The sequence below is a fragment of the Puma concolor genome, chromosome A1 (assembly GCF_028749965.1).
Source record: "Puma concolor isolate L17-30 chromosome A1, mPumCon1.1.hap2, whole genome shotgun sequence".
Classification (NCBI taxonomy): domain Eukaryota; kingdom Metazoa; phylum Chordata; class Mammalia; order Carnivora; family Felidae; genus Puma; species Puma concolor.
In genome coordinates, this window is record NC_141667.1 from 162,407,667 (window position 1) to 162,421,702 (window position 14,036).

At 45.9% G+C, this 14,036-nt stretch overlaps 1 protein-coding gene across 2 annotated transcripts in view; it reads right to left on the bottom strand.

Moving 5' to 3' along the window:
- Positions 1-591: 591 nt before the first annotated feature.
- Positions 592-14,036, bottom strand: part of MYO16 (myosin XVI) — a 620,603-nt gene continuing 607,158 nt past the window's right edge. For both annotated transcript variants that reach the window (XM_086708430.1, XM_086708429.1), the window contains exon 35: positions 592-1,911. In XM_086708430.1, the coding sequence (XP_086564556.1) occupies positions 1,684-1,911 (228 nt within the window). In that variant the 3' untranslated portion in view covers positions 592-1,683. The remainder of the gene's footprint in view (positions 1,912-14,036) is intronic.

Here is a 14,036-nt window from a genome sequence, read left to right on the forward strand (position 1 = left end):
GGAGCCGCCCCTGGGGACTAGTCACATTTTACAGAAAGTAAGCAACTCCCACCACTGCAGAGCCCACACTCAACAACCTCCCTCTCCAGCCACTGATCCTTCCTCCCTTTGCCCCTGCCTGGGGCCAGGTACCAGATAACTAGGGACCACCCCGCACATGAAGCCCTCTGAAATGATTCAAACTTACCAGATTCTATGCCTGCATACCCTGCATCGCCCAGCCCTTCCCAAGGGCATCATAATAAAAGCTTCGGCTCCGAAGTTCTGTGGCCCCCTTTGCTGCCTAGCCGACCCTGAGCTTCTCCCTGTGGCAGGTAAGAAACTATCTGTTTTAATGGAAACTGTCTCCAGATCTGGCGGCCTCATTATTATTCCTAAATGACAATTATTCTTAAAAACTGACATATGCCTACATGGTGGTTACGTCTGAGTAATCCATAAAATCCTTATTTTAAACCACTAGGGCCTGTAGCCTGCAAAATGCCGTAAGAACAGAAGAAGGTGGGCAGCAGAGACGGGATGGCCTGTCACTGCCCCTGCTGGTCGCGCCAGGGAGACGGCAGCAGCAACAAATAAACACAACCAGAAGAACACAGCTGCACCTTTTATTGGTACGGTGACTTCGCAGAGGCTGGTCTGAATACAGAGTTCCTAGTAGCGACACAGCGCGGTCTGACGGCACGGCTGAGGACGTCCCCGCAGCCACAGAAGCACATGGATAAACGGGGTGGTCGTGTTACAGGGGGGTTGAGCACATACAGCAGGTGAGCCATGCAGCGCAGCTCCGAGGGGATGGCCACCCGGGGACGCAGCATCTCTGCCCCAGGCGGCAAGTCTCAGTGAGCTCCTCTGGATCGCGTAGACCTCTCACTGGAGCGACCCTGTCACCCCACCAGCTACGGATGTGAAGCCACACGTGTCTGAGCTCCTGTGACCGATGGTGGCGCCAGGAAAGGCCACGACGGACGGAAGGAGCTCGCGAGACACGGCGCAGGCAGGAGCTGCCTCCTCATCAGGGAAATGAAAAACTCGGGACTCCGTGCATGCGTGTACAGGCTTGGCGCTGGCGGGGCTGAAGCAGGGGCACAGTCTCGAGGGCTTTAGGTCCTCTAGGAGAAACAAAGAAAAGCATGTGGAGGAAAGAAAATTCTAGAAACGAGCTCTTTCAAACGGGTGTTTTGAAGGGAGCACCACCAATTGCATAAAGTTATAAAACAGGGTAATAAACATGTACATCATGATCAGGTTTGTAAAGTCCAAGGAAACACCACACCTACAAAGAAACGGAACATGTGTCCCGCACAGCGTGTTCTAGAAAAGCGACGGGCCAGCGAGGAACACGTGGGCGGCGCTACTGTACGGCGGGCGCGCCCTTCCTCCCCCCACGCTTTTCCAGGCCCTTCTCTCGCCACGTAGGGGAAACACGGCCCCAGGGCCGCGGAGCCCAGGAGCCAGAACGGACGGATTCCACCGGAACTGGCGAGAAAGAATGCGCACGCGCACAGCGCACGCACGCACGCACGCACGTGCGCGCATGCGCACAAGCACAGGCGGGCCCTGTTGGCCTCTGCTGGCGCGTCCTGGGTGGCTCTGCGTCCACGCCGCGGGAAGCACCGGGGACAGGGCAGCCTCGGCGGCGGCCACCACCGAGCAGTGTCGCTGCGTCCACCTGCTGTGCGGCTCTCACATGGTGGAGTCCCACAGCTCGGAAGGCAGCCGGCCGCAGGAGGCCCCGTCGGGCTTCTTCACCAGCGTGGGCTTCTTGCAAGGAGGAGGGGGCGGCGCCCTGGGCTCCGAGGGCTGCAGGAGGTGCTGCCAGTCTCCTCTCCCCTCGCAGAGCTTCCGCCTCCAGTCCAGGAGCTCCTGCAGGGCCACACTTTCGTTCTCCGAGAGCCTCAGCTGATGGATGACCTGGGGTGTGGGGGGAGGGGAGGAACAGCACACACAGTGAGCGAGTGGAGAGAGGAGAAGAGCCACACCGGGGCCGGGCTGGGTGTGAGGGGGGCTCAGGCGCTGCTTGGAGGCCTCCAGGCACTGCTGTCAAGAAACTATACGGCCGCTGGGCAGGGGGCCGCTGAAGTAAGATGGCAGACAACATAGTATGTACGACAGGTGCACCGGCCCAGGAGATGAACCTCCAGGTGATTCCAGAAACACTCAAACATGTGTATGCCCTTCGCCCGCTGTCATTATACATGTTCTTACGACATCTCACACTTTCCCCTCATTTATCACAATTGTAACCCTATTTGTAATGGGTGCTTTTGGGTTCTTCGAGGCTTGCCAGATGCTAGGGTTCAGCCCTCCCATCTGTGGGAACGTGACCCTACTCCTGACTACAGCAGGATAACCCAAGGATGGAGCCCTGCTCCAGAGGGCCCCTTCACGGTCCGTGTTAACAGAGGACCACACTAATACAGAAGTGGTTTCCAAGAGTTGGGTGTGGCAAGGGACAGCCACCGCAATATCCAACGGGCTAGTATGACCCGGGCACCTGCAACCCCAATGGAGAATCAGCACATACTCCTTTGCAGCAGCAACTCAAAGCAGCGATCTCAACTAGCAGCTATGTGCTCTCTGACCTTGCGCCTACAGAGACAGACTAGGAGAGCATCGTGCGGTGCAATTCCCTCTTGCTTCCTCAGGATACCATTTTTTCTGGCCATTCTAAAGTGAGTATGCCAGACATCACAGTGGGAACACAGGAAAATTCAGAAGAAACAAGAAGTCTCAACCCACTTCCAAAATACCTACTGCTCTGTTCTGGTGCCCCTTCCAGCCTCCCCAACAAAACAAAAGAGAATACAGGAAAGCAGGACATGGCAGTTGGCTCCTGGGTAGAAGCAGTCACTCAAAAGCAGCAAGCACAGTCAGTGCTCCAGGATGGTTCTAGAGCGAACACCTTTAACCCGGACACGTGAGCCTACTGTCTACCCGCAAAAGAAGAATTAAAGCTAGAATAAAAAAACAAAAAGATGGCAGAAGGTGGAGATGTGGTAAACCACAGAAGCTGGGAATTCAAACCCATACTGGGAGTGCAGAACTAGATTTCTGGAGCTGGTTACTAGCAAAAATAGATCCCTCAGACTGGATGTACATATAATCAGAAAAAAACACAACCCCCCCCCCCCAAAAAAAAAAAAAAAAAAACCTAAGTGTGGGAAACAGGACTGTGATGGTCTGATCCCTGAAGCCACCTCCAGGAATCAATGCCGAAGTAGTATTCCCCCACCCCTTAAAAGGGTATTTTTCTCCAGTGTCCAGGAATGCACCAGAACAACCTGGAAATGAGGCATCCTCCTGCTGGGAAGGCTTTTGTGGAAGCCAGACTGACCCTACAGTCACAAAAGTGAGCCAAGAAAGAGAGGATGTAAAAATTATTATTATTGTTTATTTGAGAGAGAGAGAGAGTAAGCTGGGAGGGGCAGAGAGAGAGAGAATCCCAAGCAGGCCCCATGCTTTCAGTGCAGAGCCTGATGCGGGGCTGGAACTCACAAACTGTGAGATCATGACCTGAGCGGAAACCAAGAGCCGGATGCTTCACCGACGGAGCCACCCAGGTGCCCCCAAACTATTTTTCAGTAATTATTTGGGGTGCTAAATCTGTACCAGGTCCTTTTCTAAGCACCTGAGAAACATTAACTCAAGCAGTCGTCCTGAGAATTGTATGAAGCAGTGCCACCTTTTTGCAGATGAGGAAATTGAGGCCCAAAAATGTAAAGTGTAATTTGCCCAAAGTTCCATGGGAAATGGTGTAACCAACCAGTCAAGCTCTAGAGTCTGTCTTTTTAAGTATTACTTTATGCTGCTTATCACTGACTGAATAGCTGTGGGGCAGAGTTTGATGTATGCTAACGACCAGCATCCCTATGCCATGGTCTTCTTTGTTCCTTTCCTCAGTGGGGTTCACGTGGAATCTGTATGCTTCCCCCACCAATATATTTTAACCCCTCTATTCCCTCCACCAGTGTATGCTCGGGATTACATTTAGCCTCAATCCTGTTCACTCTATGGTTTTTAAGCATCGTATACATGTTCCTTGACCCATGGTTAGCACATAGTAGCGATCTCTGGAAAATACTGTCATGGGATTTATTCTTGTGAGAGAACATTTAATTCTACCAGTCTCAGCTGATTTTTTCCCGCCAAGTGTCCTTGAGAGATCATCTTTCTTAAGTAACTTAGCTTGAGAATGATCTAATTAGAAACAAAACAAAACTTTCATATCTGCATGGGATTTGATAGGTCATGGCAGTTTACTTACTAGAAGGAAAAAAAAAAGAGATAAATTACCCAAATCATATATTTAAAGCATCAGATAGCTCTGGCAAACTGAGAACCAGAAAAACTGAAATTCTGGATGGGGAGACTCTTTCTGAACAGATCATTACCAGCTGCTTCCCCCCCCCCCCCCCCACCCCTCCTGGGACATTTGCCAATTCTGAGTTCTTTTGTAGGTCTAGAGAGCCTTTTCTAGAAGAGAGAGGAACCATACAATGTGTTGCAGTTGTATGAGACTAGAGGCACAAATTGGGAAATTGAGGACCCTCAAAGGATGGCCATTTTCCCCAAGGGACATCTGTTACATTCTTCAGCTGTACGCACGCGTGGTGACTTAAGCCAAAGGCTTATGAAAGGCAGCGTGAAATTCCCCTGCATGGTTGGAGGCGCTTCCGAAGCAAGTATCTGACCGGGGAGATAGGAGCCTCAAGCCCCTGACTGCTCTGCAGATTTTGCAGCCGAGTGGGGCACGTGGGCCTGGGAGCTCTGAAATGCACAGCTGGAACACATCTGCACTCCATCGGGGCTAAGGAGCACAGACACCTGGCAGGCTCTGGGCCAAAGCATGGCAGGCGGTGCTGCCTGGAGATCAGGGATGGAGTAGACGCAGGCTGGTTCTCCGCTGCAGCTCTATCTATGACTGGATTCTGGAGGTCCTCCCTGCCTCAGCTTCCTAGCGCGATGGTGGAATCTCTGGGGTAGAAAACATCGTCTGCGGGGGCACCTGGGCGGCTCAGTCCGTTAGGTGTCAGACCGAGGCCCAGGGCATGATCTCAACAGGGTGTGAGTTCGAGCCCTGTGTCGGGCTCTGTGCTGACAGCTCAGAGCCTGCTTGGGATTCTCTGTCTCCCTCCCTCTCTCCTTCTCCACCCCTTGTGCTTTCTCTCTCTGTCTCAAAAGTAAATAAGCCAAAAAATAATAATAAACATAAACAAATAAGTAAATAAATAAAACCATGGTCCACAGCATCTACAGTTTGTTAACACACATGCTTACTGTGCGATCAGAAATTACATGCAGAGACAAGGAAATTTACCCGAGAGTCGAAAGATAAAATGGATTCACAGATGATCCAGATGTAGGGCTAGCTGATAACAACTTGAAAGTACTTATGATGAAATGCCTAGGGGAGAGGAAAAGATGGACAAATCGAGGAGATAGCGGAATATACCCACATAAAAGGAGCCCCAGAAGGAAGAGGTGTACAAAGAACGTGGCAAGGCAATATCCCAACAGGTAAGTCCTCCAACTTGCAAATGGAATCAATGCACACACTTCAGAGGCTCAGCAAACCACACAGAAGGCAGACCACACGCAGGCCACCACCACCAATAAGAAAACACAAGGCGGATCCTAGGAAAGCAAAGGCAAAGCAGAAAAGCTTTAAAACCCTAAAAAAAGACAGGTTGCCTTCAGAGGAACAACAGCGAGAGGCAAAACGAACTTCTAAGCAAAGCCAGGAAACTGCAAATCACAGGTGACAGTACCGGGAGAAAGAATTCAGCCTAAGACTCTGTTCTCGAATAAAAATACCCCTCAGAAATAACAATGAAGTAAAGTTGTTTTTAGACAACAAAAAGGAGGATATTTGCCGTCAGAAGTCTTTAATTTTTTTTTTTTTTAAGTGAAAGAAAATGATCCCGGACAGAAAAATGTACATTTAAGAGAGAATTAAAGACACCGGAATTAAATCCAGGGGTAAATAGGAGTAACATGCTTGGAACGTCTTGCAGACTATACATTTTCTGCGGAACAAGAATGCATGCCAACAGCAACGGCGGGAGCCCCGAGGGGTTACGTGGAGTTTAGAGGTTCTAAGGTTCTAGCAATATGAGGAAAATAGCCAAAGTAACAGAATCCCTTAAGAGTCAGTAAGTCAAAAATGCAGGCTTTCTTCTCTAGTGAGACTACAGGGACGACAGGGGAAGAATGTATAATGAGCCAGTTATATGCAGAAAATGTGAAATAAGAAATACTGCATTAATTAAAAGAAATCAAGGAGGGTACAGAAAGAATATAAAAATGGAGGCCCAGTCTAACAAAACAGAGAAGAGCCTAAAAACTAGACAAACAGAATCCAAATCTCTACCCAGCTGCTGGCATCGCTCTTCCGTGGTGTGAGGGCCCCGGCTAGATCATGTCCTTGCCAGTGCATCTGATAAGCATCCAGCCCTGTCCACTCACCAGAAGCCGAGTACCACCACTCTGCGTGTCTTCTCAGTCCTAGACTCTCTCTAGCAGAGCCCTTCCTAATGACCAAAGATATATGCGAGATGCGACGCTCCGCAAAGACCTTCATGATAGGAACACATTTGCAGATTGAGCCACTGGATGGCAGTCTGTGGAGAGTGCCTTTTCGTGGCCGCCGATCTGAGGCTTGTGGGGAGGGGTCTTGACATAAAATGCCCCAATCCCCCGAGTTACTGCTTCCCTTTTTTGAAAAAATAAGTAAATAAACGCACTTTCTCAGAGCTTCTCAGTGTTTACTAAAAATATCTGTATTCCCAAGTACATTATAAAAGGTGAAACTCCTATGCCCAAACCATTAGAAAGCATTTTCTTAATGAGGATATTGATGTCTTGAATAATGGAGTAAGTAAAAAAGACAGCCATCTTTGAATCAACAACCAAGAGCTTTCTGTGCTTCCTTGATAAGCAAAAATTTGACTGATGTTTGCAATAATCAACTAATGCTCAGAATAAACCCTTTCATTGAGAGATCCCATGGAACTTTATTGTCTATTATGGAGATTAATAGGTATTGAGTAAAGTCTAATAGGCACATAAGGATAGTTGCCAGAATGGTATAAATGAGATGTTAAAATACTAACATTATTGATCGTCATTTAAGAAAGAAAAACAAAGAATTTTCACAGCTTATTCCTTAGATGAAGGTTAAAATTCCAGGTAAGGATACACGATAGGTCACTACTTTCAACGTAACAAAGTTCAGAGGGCATTTTAAAATTATCATCTGTGAGACAATACATAGAAGATCTGGAGATGAGCGCGGTATGCCCGGATGAATGATGTTCAATCTGCTTTATTTATATTTATTACATTTATTAGACTGTGAGGCAAAAAATCATATTTGTTACAGGCAGAAAAGGAGCTTTAATATTTTAGAATAGCAAACAAATGCAACTACGGATGTCATTTAAGTGGTGGTCAAGGAGGGACACCCGGGTGGCTCAGTCGGTTAAGCGTCCGACTCTTGGTTTCAGCTCAGGTCATGGGTTCGTGGGTTTGAGCCCTGTATCGGGCTCTGTGGTAACAGCATGGAGCCTGCTTGGGATGCTCTCTCTCTCTCTCTCTCTCTCTCTCTCTCCCTCTTTGCCCCTCCCCTGCTCTCTCTTTAAAAATAAATAAATAAACTTAAAAAAAATGGTGGTCAGCGCGCCTGGGTGGCTCAGGGAGTTAAGCGTCTGACTCTTGGTTTGGGCTCAGGTCATGATCTCAAGGCTTCATGGGTTCGAGCCCCACATCGGGCCCTGTGCTGGCAGCATGGAGCCTGCCTGGGATTCTCTCTCTTCCTCTCTCTCTGCCCCTCCCCTGCTCACCTCGTCTCTGTCTCTCTCAAAATAAATAAATAAACTTTAAGAATAATGGTGGTCAAGTACTATATAAGCACCCCAAAGTATTCACCATATTATTCAGCACTATAAACACATCTGGGTCAATGTTTCTCCATTCTTTTTTTTTTTTTTTTAATTTTTTTTTTCAACGTTTATTTTTTTATTTTTGGGACAGAGAGAGACAGAGCATGAACGGGGGAGGGGCAGAGAGAGAGGGAGACACAGAATCGGAAACAGGCTCCAGGCTCTGAGCCATCAGCTCAGAGCCCGACGCGGGGCTCGAACTCACAGACCGTGAGATCGTGACCTGGCTGAAGTCGGACGCTTAACCGACTGCGCCACCCAGGCGCCCCAATGTTTCTCCATTCTTTAAATTTCCTGCCCTCTTGGTAACAACAATAACCCTCTTCCTCTACCATTATTTCGAGTTTCATGATAAATTAAGTATTATCATGAAAAAAGAAATAATGGACTTTTTAACGAAAACTTTAGTTTTGAAAACAGACTTGTAACTACAGAGAACACACTGATGGCTTCCAGAAAGGGAAGGGGTGGGGGGAAGGGAGAAATAGGGGCTGGGAATTAAAGAGAACACTATCATGATGAAAATAATTGTTTGAATTTAGTTTTGGTATTGGGGGGGAACCATTTCTTTTCAGGAAGAGAAGAAATGATGCCAGGGATCAGGGATGCAACTGGAAATGAGTGCCTAGCATCTGCTGGCTTGACACGCAGGTTTCACTTACTGATTTGTTGTTTGGCTAAAGGATGCCATATGGGTATCTTTTAGCTTCAAGCTTGTTTACCGTTGCTTCAAAGATTTATCTCCACCCCATGTCACTTCAGACAGCTAGTCACTTATTTATTTTCTTTTCTGGCATGTTTTATATTATAGTGTTTGGACACAAAATCATCATCTTTCGGAACCAGGAAGCAAGTGTTATAACTGGGAACTTAGAAATTGTCCCATACCTATGATGCTGGACGTCCACACTCTATCACCTCTGTGCCACATGAATATTACAAATGCTCTGCTGTTTAAAATTTTTTTAAAAATATTTATTTATTTTTGAGAGAGAGAGAGAGAGAGAGAGAGAGAGAGAGGGAGAGAGAGATTGCAAACTGGGGAGGGGCAGAGAGAGAGGGAAACACAGAATCTGAAGCAGGCTCCAGGCTCTGAGTCATCAGCACAGAGCCTGATGCGGGGCTTGAACTCAAGAACTGTGAGATCATGACCTGAGCCACCCAGGCGCCCCGCAAATGCCCTGCTTTTAAAGGAACCATGCTTAAAAGTGTATTAACGTGTTGCACATGGCGTAGAGATGGAGTTGCTCAAAAAGAAGGAGTTTTTTTAAAACCTTCTTTCCCCCATTTACCTGGGAAAGGGGACTTAAGGAGGACGGTCTGGAGAAACTTCACAGAGGAGGAAGTACCATTTGATATGAATGCTGAAAGTTGAGGTTGCCACCATTTGGAAAAGGGGGAAAGAATAGGCAAGAAGAGGCATCTCCACAGGACCTGAGGTAGACAAGTGTCAGTAGTGACCCTGGACTCCCATCCTTTCTCAGAGGACCACCAGTCCATGAGCAGATGGGTGCTGGCTGGAGGCAGCATGGTGGAAGATCCAGGGTCTACAGCAGTGCTTGATTCAAATCTGAAATCTGCCACCCAGTGACAGTCTGTGACCCAACTCATCATCCTCATCTGTAAAGTGGGACCACAGTAACAATCTACCTCCCCAAAACGCGTGAGGATTTACATGAGTAATGTTTGTGGGCCACATAAAAGAGTATGTGAAAATAGTGAGTGCCCTATAAATGTAGGGCATTATGATCTCATCATCATTCGCTCTGTGACTTGAGAAAATCCCTAAACATTGCTGAATGATGATTATCCTGATGAGTCAATTGGACAACATTAAATGAAAACACTTCTCACAACTTAGGGCCTTAAATAAAGATAAAGATAAAAATTAAAATTAAAATTAAAATAGGGCACCTGGGTGGCTCAGTCGGTTAAGCAACTGACTTCGGCTCAGGTCATGATCTCACGGTTCGTGGGTTTGAGCCCTGTGTCGGGCTCTGTGCTGATGGCTCAGAGCCTGGAGCCTGTTTCAGACTCTGTCTCCCTCTCTCTCTGCCCCTCCCCTGCTTATGCTCTGTCTCTCAAAAATAAATAAAAACTTCAAAAAACATTTAAAAAATAAGTAAAAATAAATACAAATACAAATAAGTCTCTTCCTTAGCAACACGAAGCTGTCAAAATACTGAGCACCATACTGCATTTATAAAATAACTATGATTTCTGCACATATGATTTAAAACTAAAGAAAGTTGTACAGAAAGAAATGAAAGGTCCAGAGGTCCTTTGAATTTCAGGAGTAAGATAAAAAAGGGTATAAATAGATTTTAGTGAGTAATTTAAACTGTTAAGCGTAATGTTGCGGAAATTGAGATTTGTATATGTACTTTTCAGGGGTCCTCAAGTTCTCTGGATGATCTAATATATTTCGCATTTTTATTTTCATGATATTTTTTCAAAAGTAATACAATCGTGCCTTGGATCATTTGAATGCCTACTTTTAAAGCCAGTGCTCAGCGAGACTTTATTCTCTAACTTCTTATTTTATTTACAAGCAGGATGCCACACGGAATATCACTGATATTGTTGCAGGCTAACCAGAAGAGAGTAGTTGCGTTTAATATGCAAATAAGGCATCTCCCCCAAGAAAGCACTAAGTGATATTTCAGCATGGGTGAGATTAATAGTTTCCCAGCAGTTCAAGCAGAGAAAAGTGGAAGGGCCTTGGGTTAACCAACAGCACAAGACAGTAGAAATGTAGTTCTTGGAATCTGAGTCAATGCCACGTCCATATTTTCACCAGGACTCTCATTCCAGCTAAACGCACTCATACCTACCATGAATGTGATAAATTTTAATTGTTTGCTTTTGTAGGTTTTTGCCATGTTGAATTTATAAATTTGCTTCAGTTTTATAGCTGTAGTGAGAACAAAGAGGATGAAGACATTTTATGGAACAATGTGTGTGTCTACATTTAATCACCATTATAATAAGTTAACTTCAGAAATGTTAAGGGTTTAGGGGGATTTTTTTTCGTTTAAAAAGGGTCATATGTAATATGTAAGTGAGAAAATGTTGATCTATGTGGGTGGAATTCCCCGGAGGTAGAATCTGTTGCTTGATCAGATCACGGGTGTCCTTTAGGGTCCCAAATGAGTAAAGTAATCTCTGCTCAGCAAGCACAATGCATCCAATGTACTTCGAGAGCTTAAACAGAGTTCGTGTCTGAATGTCTGCATGCAAAGGTTTAAGGGAAGGGAGAGAGTTTCTATCATAATTGACAACCAAGAAAGAATTTACAAAAAATCCAAGCAAACGGGCATTTAGTCGGGCAATTTGAATTGCAATGTGGGAGACAGATTCACGTGGAAACCTGACTCATGCTTCCAGGAAGACAGGGCAGTTACAAAGGCGGAAGGGTGTGAGTGCAGTTCTCAGGTCCTCCAGATAAAAGAGGGGTGGAGAGGAGCGTAGCTCAGGTTGGTTGGGTTAAGATGCAAATTAGGGGCTGAAACTTGTCCAACAAATCGCACTGCCTCCTCTGAAAGTGAAGGCGAACAGCTCCTGGTGTCCTGGTGAGGAAGGACTCAAGTCCGGGGGAAGGCTTGCAGCTGGCAGAGAGCTCAGAGGCCCGTGAGAACGTGCAGAAATTCCCCCTCCCTGGTGGCCTCCTGATGCTGTTTTCAGAGACGCTTGCAGCCAGGCTTACTTGCTCTATATTGAAATCTTCTTTCACACAGTCTATCAGATTTGTGTTTTCATTTTTTTTAAAAATAAACTTAGGGCCAATTGGGCACCTCACCCCCATCAGGGACAGGGAAGGAAAGGAGGAGAGTGCCTTCAAGCAATGGCGGACTGACCCCGATCTTACACTTGAGATGTAGTTCACATGTCACAGATTCAGATAAGACCCTTTCAAACACCATACAGCCCTGGGAACTTATTCAAAATGCTCTGTTGCTCTGAAGTCACATAGGGTGTGGGTGGTCCCAGAACCATTAGTTACTCGGAATTCAGACATGGCTAGATGGCTCTGAATGGTTAGTGAGAGGGGCCATTGAAAGACAGTGGGACAGTCACTGCAGACTTCAGGGTGGCCAGAGAGTGCAATGTCTTAGACGATCAGACAAGCTTATCCTATGCAGTGGTCGGAGAGTTTGTGTTTCCCCCACCCCAGATTCGCATGTTGGGATCCTAACCCTCAGTGTGGTGCTATCTATAGCTGGGGCTTTGGGGAGGTGATGAGGTCATGAGGGTAGAGCCTCAGTGAATGGGATTAATGGTTTTATAAAAGAGACGTCACAGAGCCCCCTCACCCCTTCTGCCTCTGAGGACACAGAGAGAAGTCTGCGACCTGGAAGAGACCCCTCTCCTGACCGTGCAGGTACCCCGACCTTGGACTTCTGGCCTCAGAACTGTGAGAAACACATCTCTGTTGTTTATAAGCCACCCAGTCTGTGGCATTTTGTTATAGCGGCCCGAGCAGACTAAGACATCCCATGCCCAGAATTATTATTTTTGGATGGCGTGGGGAAAAAAATGATACTATGGTGTAAGAGGTACAACTCCCAGACTTCTAGAAAATGGAGCAGGCCATCTGTCCATTTAAATGCCTTTGAAAACAAAGTCAGTACAGGATCTAATAATATACCTGGAAATTATTCTGTGATTTTTATTTTAAAATTTGACATTCGAAAGAAGTAGGAAAGCTTCAAAGTTTAGGGGCCAGTTGTTATTTGGAGTGGGAAAGCCGAAAGTCACAGTTCATGGGGAGTTGGGACAATCTGGCCCTCAAAGGAACAGACAGATGGAGCCACCTCGCAGCCATGCAAGGCCTGGCAGCATCATCGGAGTGTCCCAACCTCCCCCCACCCCCCCACCAAGTGGGCTGCACGGGATGGGGTGGTGTTTGTGATCTACAACCTCTGGTCAGTTTCGACCTCCTCAAACCTGTAGCCTCACGTTCTCCTCTCTGTTCTCAAGGACAGATCAGGGAAGGCAAAGACAAGCCATCCACACTCAATAAACAGGTGCCTCGGAACACCTCCTTTCGAGCTCCCAGCGGGCGCGAGCAGATATACATGAACCACATGGTCCAGGCGTTTCCCTGTGGGCTGCAATACTCATCCTCAAGCAAAATCCCCTCCTTTCTGCAGGGTCTTAACAGGAAGATTACCTCATCGATAGTGTAATCCTTAGAAAATAGTGCCACTTGTAACACCTGCTATTACTACGTCAACGACTCACTATAGGGATTAAAAAAAAGGGTTTCATCCTGTTTTTGAGAAAATCTTGCTGATTTGATATTTAGAAGTTCAAGACATGAATCTAGTTCTCATTTCCCCGCCTGGACTTTTAAAGTATTTTGTGTCTTCTAAAGTCCAGAGGTATCAGGCAGACATGAAGACAGAATTTGCTAAAAGGATGTAAAGACTGAGTTCATGGAAGGTCTACATCTCAAATGGGTCATTTTCACTAGGTTCCTCCCTTTCCAGGGTCAATGACTCTCTCTCACAAGCCAGAGAAAACCACAACGTGGTGTAAAGGCTTAATGAGGCTTATTACTTGTATATCTTTTTCATTAATTTTCAATAGATTTCTATTGTGTCATTAATAGAATTCTCTGAGATGAACTAATTAAAAAATGAGATATAAATTTCTTTACTTCCTGTGGATACGCACTTCTATGAATAATATTAATAAATGTAAATTAATAATTTGCTACTGATGTTTTACCTTAAGTCTTTCCCTTCCAGGATAAAAATAGACTTTGTTAAATAATTCATATGTAAAATCATGTTGCTGTTCATTTGTCGCAGAATTGATTTCTCTATTGACTATTCACCCAAAGGTGAAAAGAGGCATTTACTGACATTTATGGAAATTAAAACAAGGAAGCTTCTTGGCTGACTGAATAGTGAATATTAGTGTTTCAAATGCAAATCCCATTCCTACTTGATGCTAACAAGATGTTGGAGGAGAAACCATTAAAAAGTGAAATTTGAAAATCACAGTTTCCAAAGCCAGAGTCTACCTAAATAGAACTGAAAGATGTGGCATAAAATAACATGTGATTCAAAAAAAAAACTTTGATGAAAG